At 44.7% G+C, this 18691-nt stretch overlaps 1 protein-coding gene across 1 annotated transcript in view; it reads left to right on the forward strand.

Moving 5' to 3' along the window:
* Positions 1–16147, forward strand: part of ANKRD55 (ankyrin repeat domain 55) — a 170571-nt gene extending 154424 nt beyond the window's left edge. Inside the window, exons 11-13 of the mRNA XM_058680099.1 lie at positions 4129–4793; positions 13634–13726; positions 15847–16147. Of these exons, the coding sequence (XP_058536082.1) occupies positions 4129–4793; positions 13634–13726; positions 15847–15998 (910 nt within the window). The 3' untranslated portion in view covers positions 15999–16147. The remainder of the gene's footprint in view (positions 1–4128; positions 4794–13633; positions 13727–15846) is intronic.
* Positions 16148–18691: the final 2544 nt, after the last annotated feature.

Here is an 18691-nt window from a genome sequence, read left to right on the forward strand (position 1 = left end):
CATATGGGCCACGTGGGGAAAAGAAAAGGGACTTCCTGGCATTGTCACAAACACAATTTTAACCTCCTCAGATCCCTGGAGTGAACTTGCAGGCCCTCCCTCCCAAGTTGAGAGTACCGCACATTCAGACCCACTGGCCTGGATCACAGCCTGTTACTGAAGGAGCAGTTGGAGTGCAGAAGATGCCCGAACATCATTGATTAGCACAGGAACATACTCTCAGAGATTTCCTGGGGTTCCTTCTAGTAGCATCAGGAGTCAGGAAGCTGTGTCAGTGTGTCTAAAAGCCTGTGGGGGAGGGAAGCAGGCATGTGGTACACATGCTAAGTAACCACTTGATCTCCTGCCTCCCATACCAGTGCCTGTGTGGAGTTCCGCTATTCTGCTTCTCTTTATCTCTCTTTAAAGACTCTCTCTCTCTCTCTCTCTCTCTCTCTGAAAGGAAGTGTTAGAAAGGAGAAACGTGTTTTGATGTTTTTTATTTCAGTTTTGTTTATTCCAAATAATTCCTTTTCTCTTGTTGAATTCATTACTGGCTCATAGATTACATGGTGGCATCATTTTCCCCAAGAGACTTTTGGTGTTTCCTTTTTGTCACTCATGTGTTGGTTACTCAGTGGCACATTGTTTCATGGTGCTATAATTTGTCGTTGATGTTGTTGTTGTGGCTGTTCTAACTCATACCAGTTGCTGACCTTGTTTCATGACTTCTCACTTATGGTAATGTATAGTGATGGAGTACTGGGATCTGTCATATACAGATGTGGGGGAATAATGGAACATGCATCCTTGCTTTCAAATGAAAGATGGATTCCCAATGAAACTGTTGGACATGTAGACAATGGGATGCTGGACTGTCTGACATTGTCTGTACCAACAGTGTCGGGGCACACTTAAATAAGAGACTAATAGGATTATGATTCCTTATGAAGGACTACACTATTGTAGTAAAATGGGGAAAATCTGTCGGGGGTGGGAGTTTTGGGGGGAATTCCAGGCTATATGAAATTGTACCACATAATTCAGAATTCAAAACAAAAATATATTTTTTTTAAAAAAGAGAAAAAAAGGAGAGACAGCAACAGGGAGAGGTCTTCCATCCACTGGTTTACTCCCCAAATAGCCACAATAGCTAGGACTGGGCTAGTTCTAAGCCAGGAGCCTGAAATTCTAACCTGGTCTCCCTCCTGGATGTCAAGGGCCCAGGTGTTTGGGCCATCTGCTGCTTTTCCAGGTGCATTATCGGGGAGCTGGATTTGAAATGAAGCCACAGAGACACAAACAGGCGTCCATGTGGGCTGCTGGCATCTCAGGCTCCAGCTTTATTTGCTATACCACAAGACTATTCCCCTACCTACCTGCATATCCCAATCCCCACTATTAATCTAATATCATTATCCCAATCCCACTTCTGATGTGTACCCTTGGAGGCTATAGATGATGGGTCAAGTCCTTGGGCCCCTGCCACCCATGTGGGTGACCCAGATGGAGTTTCTGGCTCCTGGTTTTGGCATGCCTGGCCATTGGCTCATTGTAGCCATTTGTGGAGTAAACAGCAGATGGAACATCTCTGCATGTCTCTCTATCTCTCTCTGCCTTTCAAATAAAACAAAAATAAGTTCATGTAGGGTCCAACACGGTAGCCTGGTGGTTAAAGTCCTCGCCTTGCATACCTCGGGATCCCATATGGGCACCAGTTTGGGTCACCATGACTCCACTTCCCATCCAGCTCCCTGCTTGTAGACTGGAAAAGCAGTTGAGGAGCCTTGGGACCGTGTACCCATGTGGAAGACCCAGAAGAAGCTCTTGGCTCCTGCCTTCAGATTGGCTCAGCTCCAGCTTTTGCGGCCACTTGGGGAGTAAACCAGCAGATGGAACATCTTCCTCTCTGTCTCTCCTTCTCTCTCTATTTCTGACTTTCCAATAAAAAGTAAATAAATCTTTTATTTAAAAAAGTTCATTCAAAGGAATTTTAAAACAGTTATTTTATTTTCATTTGAACGGCAGTTACAGAGAGAAGGAGAGACACAGAGACAAAAAGCTTCCATCTGCTGCTACACTCGGCAAATGGCTGCCGCTGCCAGAGTTGAGCCTGTCTGAAGCTGATCTGCAGCCAGGTCTCCTACCTGGGTGCAGGGGCCCAAGGACCTGAGCTCTGCTCTGCTGCTTTCCCAGACCGTAAGCACAGAGGTGGATTGGAAGTAGACTGGGAATACAAACCAGCACCCAGATGTGATGCTCATACCGCAAGTGGAGGCCCAGCCTACTAAACCATGGCACCAGTCCCACATTTAAAAGAATTTTTGAAAACCCACTGAAAAGCCAAAGAATAAAAAGAGATAAGTACACCACAGAAATACATTCAGTTGTACCCTGTGTGATCTGCAGACAAGACACTGATTATGTGCATCCAAAGTAAATGGTAATGTCTTTGAAATTACAGATTACCATATCACACTCCAGCGTCATGGTGCAAGCGGACTCATAGGGGCCTGCCCCGGGTCGGATTTCGTTGTTAATTCATACCACAGAAAGCCTGAAGTCAATTGTAGGCTCAGGGGAGAATAACACAAACTTTTCCAAGGAACAGAAACAGAACAGGACCTCAGGAAAACTCTCCACTGGAGTTCAGCCAGCCAAATTCCGGCCAGCCTCCTGCTGTTGGAATCGGCCTGCCCGCTGGACACTGCTCACTTGTCTTCTGGGGCCACACCCAACCTCTGGCATGCACACTTCCTCTTCTTAGCTGGAGCCCACACCCACCACCCTCCCCCCAGTCTTTTTTCTTCTTAGCCTTTAGTATACTCATTTCTACAAAAGAATTTTTTTAATGTAGCAGGCAATTGAGTAGAAAACTGAAAGAAAAACTACACAGAGAAAACAAAGCAAGCAAACCCAGCCAAGGATGCTGGGATGGACAATGCCTGCGTTCTGTCCTTGTTCCTGGAATCACTTTCAGAGAAAGTTTAAAGCCACTCTCTCTCTGCCTCCACGACTTCCGCTTCCTCCCAGTCCTTGAAGCGTGTACTTGGCTCATCGGCCTCCTTCCTCTCTTAAAGCCTACTTGTGTATTGCCTTGACCTTAAGAAAAGAGAACAGTAATACTTCACCCTATTTTCCACTTCACATGTCCCTGGATGAAAATAGATTATCTTAGGAGCAAATTTTGAAAGCTAAGTCTCTGAGAGAATGATAACAATCTAAGAAATGCACTCCCTAACCAGAGAACTAGCGGGGGGGAAGAACCATTTGGGGCCCCCCCCGCCCCCGGCATGACGGTCTAGTGGCTAAATCCTCACATTGCAAGCACAGGGATTTCATATGGGCGCCGGTTCATGTTCCGGCAGCCCTGCTTCCCATCCAGCTTCCTGCTTGTGGCCTGGGAAAGCAGTAGATGATGACCCAAAGTCTTAGGACCCTGCACCCACGTGGGAGACCCGGAAGAAGTTCCTGGTTCCTGGCTTCAGATCAGCTCAGCTCTGGCAATTGCAGCCACTTGGGGAGTGAACCAGCAGACAGAAGATCTTTCTGTCTCTCCTTTTCTCTGTAGATCTACCTTTCTAATAAAAATAAATAAATTGGGTCCAGCACAATAGCGTAGTAGTTAAAGTCTTCACCTTGAATGCGCCGGGATCCCATATGGGCGCCAGTTCTAATCCCGGTGGCCCTGCTTCCCATCTAGCTCCCTGCTTTTGACCTGGGAAAGCAGTTGAGCACAGACCAAAGCCTTGGGACCCTGCACCCACATGGGAGACCCGGAAGAGCTCCTGGCTCCTGGCTTTGGATCGGCGCAGCTCCAGCCGTTGCGGTCACTTGGGGAGTGAACCATTGGATGGAAGATTTTCCTCTCTGTCTCTCCTCCTCTCTGTATATCCAGCTTTCCAATAAATAAGTAAATAAATAAATCTTAAAAACAAAACAAAACAATAACACTTGTAGAAGAGGAAAAAGGAGGGTGTCGTGGGCGCTTGCCTGATATCTTGGATGTCACAGGGGTTGGGAAGGGTTCCTGCTGAATCTGATAGGCTGCTCCAGGAGCTGGAACGGGGGAGCTGCTGTCTCGGTTAACAGTCTTGTCCGTACTTCCTGCACTCCGCTCAATGCCCTGGTACTCTTCTATCCCCACAGAACAGAGCCTGCTCAGCTCCTTCCCTCCCAGCACAGTAGACCGCAGAAGAAAGAGGGTCGTTTCAGTATGCTGAACCAAATCTTCTGCAAAAGCAAGAAGGAAGACCTGAGAGTCCAGCAGAAGGAGCACAGCAGGGCCCCGCCCCAAGGAGAGGACACCTCGGAAGTTGATGACATCATCACCACCTTCGACAGCCTCGTGAACTCCAACTGCCAAGAACAGCCTGGGGACCAGGTGGCAATGGTGGATCTCAAGAAGAGGACCCCTGAGAAATCAAAATATCTCCTGCCAGAGAAGAAATCTGTGACCTGCAAGGGGCTTCCCCCAATCAGAACACAGAGCCTCCCCCCCATCACCCAGGGCAGTCACTTTCTGACAGCTTCCCACGGGGCCATGTCCCATGCTGGCCTGAGCTCAGGCCCTCCACCTATGGCTCAGAGATCCCAGCAAAGTCGGAGTGAACAGGACTTGCTGAGTCACAGGACTGCCTGGCATCCGTTGCTGGATAGCTCTTGGAGGGGTGATTCTAACCAGGTGTTCTCCTGCAAAGCTTGGACTTTGTCATCTTCAGATAAGCTGCTGGACAGACTGCTGGCTGGCCGGCCTGGTCACCAGGAGGTCTCAGGGCCACCACATCTTCCTCTTCGGCCTAATCCTGCAGCAGGTAAATGCCGGAGTGGTCTCCTCTTCTGTCCTGGCAGGTTATAGACAGGAAATGATTCCTACCATTCTAAGCCTAGGACCTTGACCTAGAAGAGCCTTGAAGGCAGATGAGAATAAAACTGGGGGAGCAATTGGGGTCACCTTTTCCTCCAAGGAGATTTGTAGCCCATGGATGTATCCTCTGGGCCCACCCTTCCCAAAGTAGTCATCAAGTCAAAGAATGCACCTTGTCATTCCAGCAAAAACATATGTGCTGGCTGCTGCTGGGTTGGCCCAGAAACCATACTATTCCTGAGCACTGATTCTTAACAGGGGAGTGTATGCAAAATCATCTATGAGGGCTGATTTCTTTGGGCGACTGTCTATTTTTAAAATAGGCATTCAATGTCTACCGCAGATCCACTGCACCAACATTTTGGTGAGTGAGGAGGGCAAATGGCAATGTGTTGTTTGTGTCCATCTAGAAACATAATTGCAGTCTTAGCACCTATAATCAAAGGATTATGTAGCCAGTCTCCCTCCTGCCTCATTCCTTAACTACCCTGCACCCCTTATCCCAAACCACCAATGTCATGAATGTCTTTTAGTTCTTCTAGAGATATTTTGCACAATATATCCCCATGTCTATATTTACATACATGAAATATAGATTCCCTGCCCCAGTTACACTAAAGGATTTCTTTTTATTTTACCAAATAATCTATGGATAATTCTGTGGCACACCAAAAGCTAAGAGTCATTGCTGTAAGACAGAGACTGAAATACAGCTCCCAGCTATATTCAGGCCCACATTGCCTTGGGTTCTAGGTGGACTGCCAATATTTAAAAATCATAACATTATATATTTTTTAAAATCTCAAAAATTATCATCTCTTCAGAAATTGAAAATGTTTGGCAACCCTGAACTCAAAATCCCATCTGGCAAGACTGGGGTGGAGCTGAGGAACCATTGTCCTGTCGCACACCAGGTAGAAACCACTGTTGGTCACAGGTTAGCACAGTCCACGCAGCTTCTTACAAGGGCACTGAGAAAATCTCCTTTCCTTAACCAATGTCTCTAGGAATATTTTCCTCATAGTAGTAAGATTAAGAGGGGAAAAGGATATATTTCTTCTCTCTTTGTATATGCCAAAATTGGAAAAATGAAAGACCCGAGAGAGCAGTATGATTTTGTGTTTTAAACCAGGGGAGATTCACATGGGAGATCAGCAAGGAGCTCCTAGCAGTGACCTGGCCCCATCGGGAGTAAGCTAATGCATGGAAGCTCTCTGTCTCTCCCTCTCTCTTTCTAACTCTGCCTTCCAAATAAATACGTATCTCTTAAGTAAAGTAGGGGAGGGCCATATCTCTTTTTCAAATGCAGAGCGTCCCTTCCTGGTTGAGATGCAAGCTAAGCCTGCCTGTCTCCTCTTGTTGACATGGGCTGATGCCAGAAGCCTTTGAAGCAGGACCAGGCTCCTCTCTTGTACATCAGTACATTGGGAAGCATGGCTTAAATGCTCAAGTGCATTAAAGCTACTTCCATTGGAAGGAAACCCCACTGAAGATCCTTCTTCACTCACCTAGCACTGATGCATTTTGCCTACTGGCATCATCATGTTTTTGCATTTCTTCTGCAATAGGATAAGGAAGAAAACAGATGGTTCTGCCACCTTTTGGCACTAACATGGGCTCCAGAGCATCCATTCAGTTTGCTTTCTGCAGTCTGTCCTGGCCTGGCCAAACTAATGCCTTCTTTCTAGAAAATTCTAAAATGTTATTCTGCTTCAGAGACAACCTAGGGTGTATCAGTTAGCATTGGGTTCTGTTGCCTGAAATAGATGTCACAGTGGCTTAAACAACATGGGAGTTTATTGCTTTCCCATCAAAGTAGTCTGAAAGGCGTTTCCCAGGCACTTCCTGATTCCTTCCACCCGTGTGTTCCAAAGCGTAACATGTTTGCAATGCCCAGGTCACTTCACATTCACTGGCTGTTTGAGTGGGAAGGAGGAAGCAGAGAGCTGAATCAGCTCATCAGTCACTGCCCACACCATCATCACAGAGTCATCTATCTGTGAAGGAGCTTTGGAAATATAGTCATTGAGATGGACACATTGCTTGCTGCCCTAAACAAGAGAGGAGAGAGAATGCCTAATGGAGAGAGAGCTGGTAGAATCTGCCCTTTTTGCCTTCCAAAGATGTCTGCATTGTTGGAGATAAAAGGAAAGTCAATAAATGTGGTTTGGGGATTTGCTCAGCACCCAATAAAACAGCAAAAAGGAGAAGCGAGATTCTCCAAGGAAATCCTGTGCAATCTGTTCTGCCTATGTCAACGCTTGAATTCATCCAACTAATATGGTTGAGTGTTCATTGAGCTCGAAGCCATTCTTGGCTAAGTGAGGACTTCTAAAACTCTGCAGTTTGGGTTCAATCTGGCTCTGCCCTTCCTTACTGTCACTGGACTCTTTTAGCCTCTGGTTCCTCATCTGAAAAAGAAAAGAAAAGGGTTGGATAAAATACTCTACACACAACTCAAAGGGTTGTGTGTAGCTGTTAAGATAAAAAAAAGTTGATAGCATAGTAATTTGCTCATGGTACTATTTACTCCTAAATGGATGTGCAAATGTATTTTTCCCACCTTGGTATAAGCTAAGCATTATACCAAGGAGACAATCCATAGGTGACCTTTATTTTAAAGAAAACTTCTGGATGCTTAAGCTGTCTTTCTTTTCCCTCTTGCTGTACTCCCACTGGGAACTGCCCTTCCCAGACTCTCTTGCCAGGAGGCCTCCAGGTTGTTTTGATGAATCAGGGGTACAAGCAGAAGCTTAGTAACTGGAGAAAGGGGCAAGCCAGTAGTCCTCTGTAGTCTTCCCCTCCCCCTTCACTTCCTGCAGCCCCTCTCACGGGCTCGATGTCCTCCAAGGGTCCTCCACACAGGCCCCTGCCTCGGTGGCACTGACTCCCATTGATGCCTGGGCTTTGGCAATGCCAGCTCCTCCCTTTCTTCCTCCAGCCGAGAGGTGGTTGCCTCTGCTTGCCCTGGCTCATCTCGAGACTATTCATTCATCTTGCCCTTTCCTTGACTTCTTGGGTTTTCTGTCATCAGCATAACCAGATTTCTGTATAGCGCTTGCTCTGCTTGAGTGAGCTGAGTGGTGCTGTTTCTCTGAATAAATCCTTATAGACAAATGAAGAAATATGATCTTTGTGGGCCTACAGTGGCCTAACACTGTGGAGCCAAGGACTAGAATTCTATGGTTTCATGAAACCCTTTCCAATTACAATTCGAATGGCCTGGAAAAGTCAAATGATTGGTCTGGTGTTTCAGGTAATTGATGACACATTCAGAACTTGAACCCAGATCACCTCAGTAGGAAAGCATTACCATGGCAGTGTGTTTTTCTCTTTAAAAAGCTTAAGGTTCAGTTTGTTGGTGTGAGCTATCTCCAGGCTAATTTTCTTATAAATGACCTCTTTTCCCAAATGACGATTTCTCCACCTTATGATTTTTATTTTTGGAATATTTTTAAATCAATGTAATATAGCAATTTGGAACTACTGAGGTTTTGCTCTGTGCTAGAATTGAGTTACTTATTTGGCTTAGGTTGTGAGTGTAAGATGGTTAAACCTAGCAGGTGTCTCCATTGAGTTTCCATATCTTTATGAGGAAGCTTAACAGAGTAAAGCAATTAAATACTACAAATCACACCACTGTGCCATTGCTTTGAACTTGGTAAGTCCATCCATCTTTGGATTTTCTCCTTTCCTGCCCTGCACTGAGTAAAAACAGTACTGGTTAGCAGCAATACCGTTTCAATTCCTGGCAATCGCCATCCTCTGCTTGCATCAGCAACCCTGAACATTTAGCTCTAATGATTATTGCTTAACATTTATTGAGACCTGTCAGCCGGCTAGATGTAGAGAGCTGGGCGATGAGGCACTTATCCTAATGAGTTGGAATTTGGAGTACATCAGCTTAATTCATTGCAGCTTTCAGAGAAAATGGAACAGAAAGCTCTGTGGTGTTTTCTGCTAGCCTGGTTATTTATAAGCCATTGCAAGAAAAGAAAATGCTCACTTCCTTTCTCCTGTAAGAGAGAACTTCCTTTTCCAGAATTTTCTCGACAGTTGCAGTGACAATTCACTCTTTTTGGCTTGCATTCAAACATTAAAATCAACCTTGCTGAGACCAAGGGAGCATTACATGTATTTAGGATTTACTGGAGTTGCAATCCAAGAGTCAAAATACTTAAATGATCTTGAATGTAAGCTCCAAGGTTTATTATAGGATGATGGCTGTTTCTGTGGCATCAACCGTCAGGGGGTTGTTAACTGCATCTGCTTCTCAAAAATTGGATTCATGCATCAAGAATTTACAAAGACGGACCCTGTGTGGTGGCCTGGTAGCTGAGGTCCTTGCCTTGCATGTGCCAGGATTCCATGTGGGCACTGGTTCATGTCCTGGCTGCCCTGCTTCCCATCCAGCTCCCTGCTTGTGGCCTGGGAAGGCAGTCAAGGATAGCCCAAAGTCTTGGGATCCTACTACTGTGTGGGAGACCCGGAGAAATTCCTGGCTCCTGGCTTCAGATTGGTTCAACTCTAGTCATTGGAGCTATTTGAGGAGTGACCAGCAGGCAGAAGATCTTTCTCTCTGTATCTCTTTTTCTCTGTAGATCTGCCTTTCCAATAAAAATAAATATTTTTTAAAAATTACAAGGAAAGGATTGGCAGTCTCAGCAAGAAAGGCAGCTGACCTTCTGATCTGTCAGGAAAAAAAAAAGGTGAATTTAATACCAAAAACTGCAGTTCATCCCATGGATGGATGCAGAAGACTCAGTGGGCCATCTCAGCCCTGGGGCCAGAGTTGTGGCATGGTAGGTTATACTGCTGCTATGTGATGCTGGCATTCCAAATGAATACCTGCTCAAAGTTCAGCTGTTCCATCAACTGAAAGATCTCTTTTTTTCTCCCTCTAAGTGTAACTCTTTCAAATAAATTAATTAGCCTTAAGAAAAATCCAAAACTTCAGTAGTGGATGTGCCATGGTTCAAAAGCTTGGCTCTGAATGTGCCCAAGACCTATATAAGAGGGGCCTCATCAGTTGGTTGTCCGTGCCCTACTGCACTGTGTCTTCCAGGACAGGCTGCCCAGCTCCTATCCTGTAAGGCCTCTTTAAAACTTCTCAGAGGCTTTGGTGTTTCCAGGACAAAGGCCAAATTCCTTAACTGGAAAAATACCACCCTGGGGCCGTAATCCGGCCTTATTTCCCCCTGGTCAGCTTCCCCGTCTTCCAGGTTCAACCCCTAAGCTTTCCTTCACCATCCCTTGAATTTTTTTCAGTTCCTTGGAAACCCTGTTCCTTCCCACTCTGTGACTTCTTTGCCTGTGATATGGGTTTAGCTTCTCTCTGCTGTGTGCATGACAGATTTAAGAACTAACTGGAAATTCACCAGTGACTCTCGGGATGTATAACAACACCTCACCTGGTTGAGCACCTCCTTTTGGACAACAGTGCAGGAGAGCAACTTTTCATTCCCATTTAGTGCTCAAAGAAATTGAAGCTTCAGTTCACCAAGCGAGCCAACCTGTCAGCAAGTTCAAGGGCATTCAAGGGCCCCCTACCCATGCGGATCCTTCTCTCCTGACAATGGCCTCACCTGCTTGCACAGTACTATCCATGAGCCTCAGAAGTACAGCTTTATCTGTCTCTCAGCCTTTCTGATCACTTTGTCATCTGCAGCCCCCTTGAACCTCAGGAACTAGAACACTGAAAGCACCCAGTAAGTGATTGCTGAATATGTTCATTAGTTCTTACCAGTATGAATCCTTCCTTCAACTTTGGTTCTTTCATGTGACTGTGAAAACCTTTCCCGGGCTTTTATTCTAGAGTGGCCCTCAGCTCTGCCTCCCTAGGCTGTAAGTTCCCTGGAGGTATCTATAGGAGAAAAAAAAAAAGAAGGAGAAGAAGAAAAAGAAAAAGAAAGAAAGGAACTAAAGGAGCGTTGGGCTGCGCACAAGTTCACTCTGTTCCTCAGTACCCCTTCTCCCACCCTAACCAATATCGCTTTCTCTCCTAGCAAGGCACAATGGTGCCTTGGGTGGAGCCAAGACTGTCAGTTTCTAGTATGTGATCTGGAACATGTTTTAGAGCTTGCCCAAGCCTCAGGATCATCCTTTAGAGAAAGAGAAATATAGCAATATTGGCATTACCAGGGAAGGCAAATGGTTGTTCAGGAAAGGGAATAGGCCAGCAATATTTGGCCCAATCTCTGACGATCTAAGTGCTCAATGAACATTATCTATAATTACTATTATCACATCTCTTTGTAGTTAGATTTCTGCTTCCAGTGTTCTTAGGAGTTTACTCATAATTCTACCCATAAATGTTTTTATTAGAAATGATGGCTCCGGGGCCCGGCGGCGTGGCCTAGCGGCTAAAGTCCTCGCCTTGAAAGCCCCGGGATCCCATATGGGCGCCGGTTCTAATTCCCAGCAGCTCCACTTCCCATCCAGCTCCCTGCTTGTGGCCTGGGAAAGCAGTCGAGGAAGGCCCAAAGCTTTGGGACACTGCACCCGCGTGGGAGACCCGGAAGAGGTTCCTGGTTCCCGGCTTCGGATCGGCGCGTACCGGCCCGTTGCGGCTCACTTGGGGAGTGAAACATCGGATGGAAGATCTTCCTGTCTGTCTCTCCTCCTCTCTGTATATCCGGCTTTCCAATAATAATAAAATCTTTAAAAAAAAAAAAAAAAGAAATGATGGCTCCCGTCTTTGATCCTTCCCATTCTATGTAAACATCATCAAAAATAAAAATACAATAAATTTTATTTTTTTTAAAAAAAGAAATGTTTTCATTAGAAACGATGGCTCCAGAATTTAAACAGTGGGGAAAAATCCGCTAAGGAGATCGGGAATGTTGCTCAATCTTCATTAGACAGCACTGCCTGGATAGCTGTCCTCCACAATCTACCATTGGACTTACTTAAACGGGGGCAAGGTAGATTGACGCATATGCTACAAAGGAAACAGAGAAGCAAGCTTAATCCTGTCCCACCCCAGTGCCTAAATTCCTTTTCATTATATCATTCAGTCAACCTTTTTTTAAAAGATTTGTTTATTGCTACCACCAGCTGATTGGGGGCGACAGACTGTGCCGGGCCCTGTACTGGCAAATACACACAAGTATCTGGTCTGGGATCACCTCAGACAAAGTTTCTTTGGAGAATCCCGCCCAATCAAACTGCCGGACTCAGAACCCTAACCATGAAGAGAAGTGCATGTTCCAAGGTCTGCCATGGAGTGCAAGTGTCAGAGCTGAGCCTCCTCAGAGGCTCAGAGAGAACAGTGGAGAGCATAACCAGGTGCACTTGGAGGATATGGCAGTCTATCGGAACCTGCAGAGGACACCTGGCACCACAACAGAGAACAGAACAAATCAATCAACTACCCCAGCCATATGTGGTATGAAAAACTGGGCAAACGCAGACTCTAAGGTGGACTATGTCAATCAGTGGATTCTGCAACGACTTCATTGTTCTTAGAATGGTGAGATTGGCAGCAATTCAGAACTGTTGAACTATAAAAACCACTTGAGCAAGCCCCTCGGAGCATGCCCCACATTGGGGACCTGGGATGGATGGGAGGCTAGGTGGAGCCTCTCCCTTTATCCCCCCCTTTGCCCCAGATACAGAAAAAAAAATGTGGAAATAATAGTCTTACTCACTTTCCTGTAGCCCTTGACCCTTTGTGCCCTAACCAACTATGTAAAGATTGTAAAAAAAAAAAAAAAAAAAAAAAAAAAAGATTTACTTTGTTGAGTTACAGAGAGGGAGAGAATCTTCCAACTCCTGGTTCACTCCCCAAATGGCCACAATGGCCAAAGCTGGGCCAGTCTGAAGTCAGGAGCCAGTAGCATCTTCTGAGTTTCCCGTGTGGGTGCAGGGTCCCAAGGGTTTGAGCAATCCTATCCTGCTTTCCCAGGCCACCCAGCAGGGAGCTGGGTCAGAAATGGAGCAGTGGGGACTAACTAGAACTAGCATTCATACGGAATGTCAGCACCACAACTTTTACGCCATGGAGCCAGTGCCTCAGTCAACTTTTATTCTTAAATCACTTTCCTTTACTGCCTTCTATTTTCAGAGCTCTGACACATTCTGTAATCAGGTGTGTGTTGATGAATGCCCTTCTGAAAAAAACAATCAGTGTTAGCTGATTTCCATGGCATAAATGCTTCCATCATGCTCAATTTCAAAACACATTGGCATGATGTCCACCAATTCATCAAATTCCAAAACAATTAATCCTCAGCTCTCGAGGGCTAGTTCAAGTGTCAGGCCAGCTGCTGTGCACCATACGTTACTGTCAATGTTAAGAGAAGGGCTGTGCCATCATCTAGGTCAATCCACGCCTGTCCTGGGTACACATGTGAATTACCTGGAAGCTGATAAATCTGACACCCCACCCCCCAGAGTGTACCCTGGAAAAAAATGATTTCCTTAAATCAATCCTATGTGTATCCAGGATTAAGGAACGCTGTTCCAGATAAAGGGATCTTACTCATTGTTCATTCATTCATCAGATTTAGTGAATACATGCTTTAAGTTAACACCATACGTGTTCTCTTTATTTCTGCAACATGTAGGATATGAGTGATAAAGTGTTTCTTTGCAACATTTGGTGGAAACTAGTTCATTCAAAAATGGTTTCTGATATTTTGTTCTTTTCATTTAAATGTAGTAAAAATCACTGAGATTCCTAGCACCTTGAATTTAGTTATCTCCCACACCTTTCATGATTGTATTCTCTGTTGCACTGTATAGTTTTGCCTCAAATAATTGATGCAAATATGTCATTGTTTCCAGGACAAAATTTTCAACATCTCTCCCCAAACCGACCCAAAATCAAGGATTTTCCCTTCACTCGGAACAACCTAGCTCCCCTACCAGACCAAAAATGTAAGTAGTACAACTCTTTCTTTGCATTTCTTTGCCATACAACTCAAGGTGATTACAGTTGACTTTCACTTTTCAAGGTGGTATGAAACACTGAAGCTTGTATAGAATGGAAAAATAGAGGCGACCTTTAAGGCATCATATCAGTGGGTTATACTTATTTTTCAAACAAACAGCAAAAAGAATACTCACTCTACTCCCTTCAGGAATTTTTGTGTCTGAGACAGAAAAACAAACCCAGAATATTATTTTGGGTATATTTTTAAAATATCTTTAAGAAGATGCCTTATATCGTGTCCTCTTGGGAGCAATTTTTTGCTTAGTCTAGAGAGTAAGACACCTGCACCCTACGTCACAAGGTCTACTCTCAAGTCCCTGCTCTGGCTTGTGACTCCAATTGCAATCCTGGGAGGCGGGAGTCCTGGGCCAGCTGGGTAGGTTCCTGCCACCACACGGAAAAGCTGGATTGAGTTTCTGGCTCCTGGATTTGGAGCCCCAGCTTTTGTAAGCCTTTTCAGGGAGTGAACCAGTGAATGGGGGGGGGGGGGTGTCTATCTGCCTGTGCCTCAAATAAATTGAAATTAAAAAAAAAAAAAAAAAAAGGAAAAATTCTTTTCCCAAGCCTGGCCTCTTGCCATTAATTCTCTGGTTGTGTTGGACATTAGAACTGGATTCTTTCTCCATATTCATGGTATAGGCATTCCTCAGTATGAAGTACATGCCATTATTCAGGAATACTTCTGATATTAATTTGCTTCATCATATATTAAAAAAATCCCACAATTACAATATTTATTTGGGCCAGTGATCTTCAAATTGAGTGTCTCTTAAGTATTTCCTAAGGTGCTTATTACATATAGATACCTGGGCCCAATACCTTGAGATGTTGAGGTCGTATACCCTCACTGAAGCAGTTCTCATATTACTATTAATATTAATTAGTATTAAGATTACTCCCATTGTACAGATGGGAAGATTGAGTTCAGAAGAGATTATATGACTTCCATAACCAATCTTACTTGGATAGTACATAGCAGAACCATGGGAAAAACTTCAAGATCATGAGTCAGTTGCCTCATGAATCAAACTGGATTCTAACTTCCTTCCTCCTTTTTCTCCCTATTCCACCCCACCCAGTGATTTGGGAGCTGACCTAACAATTTCTGACAAGTTCCTTAGCCTTCCTCTGCGTGCTTCAGTTCCTTTGGCTGTAGTGATAATGCCGGTGCTATGACGTTGTCAGGAGGGTTAAATGAGAAAACACACATACAACATCAGGAACGCTGTCTGCACAGGGCACGCACCCCAGGTATATGTTCTCTCCCAGGTTAGAGTTGGGAGGATACCCACAGAAAATTCTAGAACTATAGAGTCTAAGTACAAGCATGGAAAAAGAATAATAGAATGATTCACCCCTGAACCATAGCAGAAACCTAGACCTTTTCCTGAACAGCTAAGTCTCTCTGCCCTTACCAACCTGTGTCAAGTGACAGTTTGGGATGACAGCAATTTGTATCAGTGAATTGAATGCAAGCCTGGATGTGTCTTGAAGCGGAATTTCATGAAGACACGTGCTTAAGGAAAGCGTCACAGTCTTGAGTCTTGGTGAGGCTTGGAGAAAGCCATAGAGGTTTTTCTCTGGCACCCCAAGAGCTTTGTTTTCCAGGAGAGAGAGGAGAAGATACGGATCTCCGATCAACACAGCCCTCCTTAAAAACAGTCCAAGACCATCTAGTGCTTTTCCCAAAAGAAACCTGAGATGCTTCTGAGGGTTGCGTAAAAGCACAGAGCCAACGCCCTGTCCCGGGCCCTGGGCAGAGCCTTGTGCTGGCTTGACCATCAGCAGCTACCCCACCTCCCAAGCAGAGCTCTGCCTGGTCTGCAGTCCCAATCTTGTTCTTAATTAAATGTGGTGCCATCTTGCTTTTGCTGTGTTCTTTTGAGTTCCCTGCCTGTGTGTGTGACAGACCTGAGCAGGCCTGCATGCACGTGTTCCCTCTGCAGCTCTGCTGCCACCAGGATGAGCTCCTTGGGCAATGACACTGGTGACTGACAGCGCTGCTCACAGGAGGCTCTGCCAACAGCCTGCCTTGAAAGTCTCGCTTTCCATTCCTTCTCCCCAGTTCTGTCTGGAGAACCACTACGGACAAACCGAGTGCTTCCAGCGATTCCAAGTCACCGAGGACACTGCGGCACAGGAGCCAGAGGGAGTGAGCACCAGGACAGTCTCCCCGACGATGGAGAGCAACCCAGGCCACCAACTGCAGAAGTGTAGAATGTATATACATATTATCTTCTGACTTCCAAGATTATTCTAGTTTGTGCGAACAGAGACTCATTTTAGTAATCTGTGTTCACAGGCCATTCACAGTTTTATAACTCAGAATTCTTGATTACTAAATAAAGATGCTTCCTCAGTCAGCACTTAGGATCTCTGAATGTGTGTATATTGTTAAGTCTGTGAGTTTCCATGATCTCTACATGCCCCAGCTAGCAAACAGATTATGGGAGCAGTGTATCTCAGCTGTATCCCCCGACAGAATGCCCGGCTCTGGGTTCTGCCTTCAGCTGTCTGCTAAGGCAGATTCTACAAGTCAGCAGTGACAGTACAAGGAATTGGATTCCTGACACTCAGGTGAGAGAAACCTGAATTGTGTTCCTAGCTTCTGGCTCCAGCCCTGACCTGGCCTAGCCCAGCCCGGTCCCCAACCATGGCAGGTATTTAAGGATTGACCTGGCAAGTGAGAGAATGCTCTCTCTCTTTTTCTCTTTTCTCTTTCTCTTCCACCTGTCCCTCCCTCTCTCTGTCTCTCCCTCTCCATCTTGTATCTCTGGATCTCATTTTTTTTTAATTGAAAAAAATACAAATGTGTTAACAGGGAAACATACCTATGTTTGATTTGCTTTGTGGCATGTCTGGTGTTTTGTTTGGTGACTGATGTTATGATTTTTTTTTAAAGCATACTTTGCTGAATAAAAATATAAACAAAAAGCGACACCTCTCAGAATTGTTCTTCACATTCACTGTGATTCCACTTTGGACTAGCAAAGCTTAAAAGGATAAACTCCAGGAATCAGTTGAGGCTTATGGTTTTTATATGTACAATTTTTGACAAAATATTTTCTAACTTTGTCAATTCCTGGCTATCACCCAAGTCACTGGCCAATGTTTCTGTCTTGTCTTTGTGATTTGATGACTTCCAACTGCTGTTGTTTTCAGCTGTGACTAATGGTTCCAGCAGGAAGAAGGTCATGTGAACCGGAAAGGGCTCCAGCGTGGCCTGACAAAAAGGACTTGGCACCTCCCACACATTCCTCAAATATTTGAGAATTCTTTAAAATGTTCCAAGAATACGGTTTCCTCCTCCTCATGATCTTCCTAAAGACTTGATTACATTTTTGAAAGACTAATAACTTCAGATAGCTGTGCTAAGATGTTTGTGTGTGGTTACAATTAATTTTGGCTGAAGATAGTCTGTATAGAGCTCAAGGCTTAACCACTTAGGGTGATGGTCACTGCATGTCATTTCTGAGCCAGCATGTTATTTTATCGTTATCTTAAGTATGACATTTACCACTGCCTATGTAAGCAGAGGACAAACGTCTTGGGGCTTATGTAGAGCCGTGTGCTGACTTGACCACCCACAGCTAATTTGGATTATTTGACCAGAGAGATTAGACTTCCATTAACTCAACAGAAACCCCTTTTGAGGCCATTCACAGCGCTTTGACTTGCACTTCTAGAAATTGTATAGGGCCTGGTACACAGTAGGCATATAGTCACTTAATGTGTGGAAGGAAGAAGAGAGGGAAAGAGGGAGTAGGCAAGGGAGGGAGATGTGGGAAGCGGTCAAGGAAGAGGCCTTTAGTCCACAGTCCCATTAACATTGGCCATGGTTAGTAGTCAGAATCCTAGATTGCAACAGAGAAAGTGTGTGGATCCAACCTCCTAACCAGAAAAGAGTTGGAGGGAGGGCATATCCTGCTACCAACAGAGGAGCTCTCAGGACACAGCAAGCTAGGGTTTGTGTCTTTGAAGAATCATTCTTTGTAAGTATCAGGCTGCCAGGCTGTTGAGTTGTGCCACCTGGCTGCTTCTGAATCCACAAATAGATATCTGGCCTTACACCACCTACTTCAGTCTCAACAGGCTAGTTTCTGCTTTCATAAACAACCTACAATGCCCCCAGGGTTAACCCAATGTTTTTCTCATTCACACTCAAGTCTCATCCCACCGGGCAGAAGGGGCTGATGAAGATGCCATTTCCACAAGCACTTCCTCGGTGGCTGAACTGGAGGAAACGAGAGGTGAGTCAGATGACTTCTTCCTCGCACTGTGTTTGACAAATAGGATCACGTAGCTGTGCCTGACTTGAAAGGGGGTCAAGAAATATGATTTGTATAGAAAGGGGAAAAAAATCACAATATTTACAAGTTATCTAAGAAAGTGATTACACTAACCAAAGTTCAGGCTCAAAATTTCATGTAGACAGCTATGAAAAAGGTCACCCTCCCCTATTGCCTGCTTTCATTTATATACTGAGCCAGAATGTTCTGATGTTGAGTCTTTCCATTCAATTATTTTTATGAATTTTTTGACTAGCTATATATAAGTATTATGCTGCTCATAACACCTTTTTAAAGTAGAGGGGGTAGACTCATGGTACCAGGTACAATTAACTATTTAGGGTCACTTCATCCTTGGCTAATATTCTCCCAACCAAAGTAGATATTAAGTGTTTGCTTAATTAAGGCCTAACTTTCAAAATTTCCAAGTGTCTTTTTCTTCTAAAATGATTTTTTTCTTGTTTTATTACTGATGCTTCACTGCTAACATCATATCACTTTTGTACATAAAAATCATAACTTAGTATGTATATTTCAACTTACAAGCAAGACCTTTTCATTCTCCATTTCCAGAAAAGCCATCCAAGACAAAGAGAGAAATAATTTTCCCCCAAAGTTATC

This window comes from Ochotona princeps, chromosome 23, assembly GCF_030435755.1.
Source record: "Ochotona princeps isolate mOchPri1 chromosome 23, mOchPri1.hap1, whole genome shotgun sequence".
Classification (NCBI taxonomy): Eukaryota; Metazoa; Chordata; class Mammalia; order Lagomorpha; family Ochotonidae; genus Ochotona; species Ochotona princeps.